Source organism: Myotis lucifugus, unplaced genomic scaffold, assembly GCF_000147115.1.
Source record: "Myotis lucifugus unplaced genomic scaffold, Myoluc2.0 scaffold_159, whole genome shotgun sequence".
Classification (NCBI taxonomy): domain Eukaryota; kingdom Metazoa; phylum Chordata; class Mammalia; order Chiroptera; family Vespertilionidae; genus Myotis; species Myotis lucifugus.
In genome coordinates this window covers 1,664,025-1,666,964 of record NW_005871207.1, presented here as the reverse complement: position 1 = coordinate 1,666,964, position 2,940 = coordinate 1,664,025, and the positions used below count along the sequence as shown (strand labels likewise).

The 2,940-nt window shown below is 43.3% G+C and overlaps 1 protein-coding gene across 1 annotated transcript in view; it reads left to right on the top strand.

Annotated features, from left to right (window-relative positions):
* The first annotated feature begins 2,671 nt into the window (after nt 1-2,671).
* Nucleotides 2,672-2,940, top strand: part of LOC102419314 (RNA exonuclease 1 homolog) — a 3,136-nt gene continuing 2,867 nt past the window's right edge. The window contains 1 exon segment of the mRNA XM_014461700.1: nt 2,672-2,695. Within this exon segment, the coding sequence (XP_014317186.1) occupies nt 2,672-2,695 (24 nt within the window).

Here is a 2,940-nt window from a genome sequence, read left to right as displayed (position 1 = left end):
AGGACGCGGCACACATGGAAAGGGCTGGAAACTAAGGACACGGTTGTCTTTTTCAATCAGGAGGGTGTCTCAAGCTCCTGACTGCTCTGAACTCCAGTTCTGGGCAAGTCTCTGGGGACCCAGACTCATACAGGAGAAACTGGACTGTCTGGCATCGGTCGGCACTCGAGGGCGGCTTTCTCTCTGAGGTACTTGCAGCGATTACTGGGACACTGAGAAGCGGGGCCCCTTAGGATAGGACTGAGGAGCAGCCATAGCTGCTTGCTCTGCCCTGTTGATCCCCAGAGACCCTGCCCCACCCAAGCTGTGAGCAGAGGCTTTTGCATATGAAAGGCCTGGCCCTTTGCAATCTGAAAATTACCTAACAAACTGCAGCTGGGTTAGAGAAACCCAGAACTTCCAAAAGAAGGCCCAAGGCCCCACAGCAGCTTGCATTGCTTCACAGCAGGGCTCCTGCTGGGTAGCCTCAGGCAGAGGCTAAATTAGCACCGTCTTAGAGATCCAAGAGCCAGTGTACCCAGTGGTCAGAGTGGGACCATCCAGATTACAACTCCTCAGATCCATAAGGGACACACTTAGGGGGCAGACTCAGTGAGCACCAAAGCCCCACTGAAGCAAGTCTTGCCCCAGAAGGGTGTCTCCAGCACAGAAGTTCTCCCACTGCAGACACAGCTGATTCTCACAGCCAATTGGCCTGGAGGTCAATTCCTCCCAGTGATAACTACAACAATCAAGGCTTAACAACAACAAGACTGTGAACAAAGCCCACAAAGGTGTGCACAGAGAGTGTCCACCTCAGGTAATTGGGGAGGCTGAACCATTGGGCCCTATAGGACACCTAGCACAGAAAGCCACTCTATCAACACAGGGAAGCATAAGAGATGCAGAGACCAAGAAGCAGGTTACAAATGACAGAAATGGAGGAAAGCAAACTACTGGATATACAGTTCAAAACCACACTTATAAGGTTTTTCAAGAATTTTCTAGAAACCGCCGATAAATTTAGTGAGACCCTCAATAAGTCTAGTGAGACCGCCAATAAATTTAGTGAGACCATCAAGAAATCTTGTGAGACCCTCGAGGTTATGAAAAAGGACGAACTAGAAATTAAGCATACACTGACTGAAATAAAGAATATTATACAGAGTTCCAACAGCAGACTAGAGGATCGCAAGAATCAATTCAAAGATTTGAAATATGAAGAAACAAAAAACACCCAACCAGAAAAACAAAAAGAAAAAAGAATCCAAAAATATGAAGATAGTGTAAGGAGCCTCTGGGACAACTTCAAGTGTACCAACATCCGAATTATGGGCGTGCCAGAAGAAGAGAGAAAGCAAGATATTGAAAACCTATTTGAAGAAATAATGACAGAAAGCTTCCCTTACCTGGTGAAAGAAATAGACTTACAAGTCCAGGAAGAGCAGAGAACCCCAAACAAAAGGAATCCAAAGAGGACCACACCAAGACACATCATAATTAAAATGCCAAGAGCAAAAGACAAAGAGAGAATCTTAAAAGCAGCAAAAGAAAAAAAGTCAGTTACCTACAAGGGAGTACCCATGCAACTGTCAGCTGATTTCTCAACAGAAACTATGCAGGCCAGAAGGGAGTGGCAAGAAATATTCAAAGTGATGAATAGCAAGAACCTACAACCAAGATTACTTTACCCAGCAAAGCTATCATTCAGAATTGAAGGTCAGATAAAGAGCTTCACAGATAAGAAAAAGCTAAAGGAGTTCATCACCACCAAACCAGTATTATACGAAATGCTGAAAGGTATCCTTTAAAAAGAGGAAGAAGAAGAAAAAGGTAAAGATAAAAAATATGAACAACAAATACACATCTATTAACAAGTGAATCTAAAAATAAAGTGAATAAATAATCTGATGAACAGAATAAACTGGTGAATATAATAGAATCAGGGGCATAGAAAGGGATTGGCCTATTTTCAGGGGGGAAAAGAGTGTGGGGGGTGCAGGAAGAGACTGAACAAAAATCGTACACCTATGAATGAGGACGGTGGGGTGGGAACCAGGTGGAGGGGAGGTATAGGTGGATAAAAGAGGAACAACTGTAATAATCCGAACAATAAAGATTAATTTAAAAAAAGAAACATCTGTAAGAGTGTCAACAATAAAAAATAAATTAAAAAAAATAAAGGAAGAAAGAAAGAAGAAAATTGTAAATGGAAGATTATAAGAGAGGGTTTCGCAAGCCAGCAAAAGTAACTGGAGTGCCATTTTTGGCACGTGGGCATGGGTTCCCCACCCCTGGGATAGGATATATGTAATTAAAATTTGTAATAAATAAAATTGAAAGCCCTATCTGGTTTCTCAGTGGGAGGAGCATCAGCCCATGAATCAAAGGGTCGAAGGTTCCATTTCTGTTCAAGGTCACATACCTCGGTGGTGCATACCTCGGTGGTGGGTTTGACCCCCAGCTTCCAGGCAGGGTGTGTGTGGGAGGCAACCAATCAAAAAATCTCTCTCTCTCTCTCCCTCTCTCTCTCTCTCTCTCTCTCTCTCCTCTCTCTCTCTCCCTTTCTCTCACTATCTCCTTCTCTCTCTCTCCCTTCCCTCCTTTCCAACTCTCTCTAAAAATCAATGGAAAAAATATTCTCTGGAGAGGATTAACAAACAAAAACTTAAAAATTAAATAAAATTACCAAATGGTCCAGCAGTGCCTCTTCTGGGTATATACACACAGAAATGGAAAGCGGGGTCTTGAAGAGATATTTGGGCACCTGTGTTCACAACATGTCAGATGGAAGCAGCCACTGAGGAATGTGCCTGGAGAGATGAATGGATAAGAAGCAAAATGGCGCCTAGACATGTACCATGGTATAGTGTTCACCTTTAAAAAAGGAAGGAAATTCTGACACATGCTCCAACATGGATGATGACCTTTGAGGATCTGATGCCTCATGAAATCAGCCAT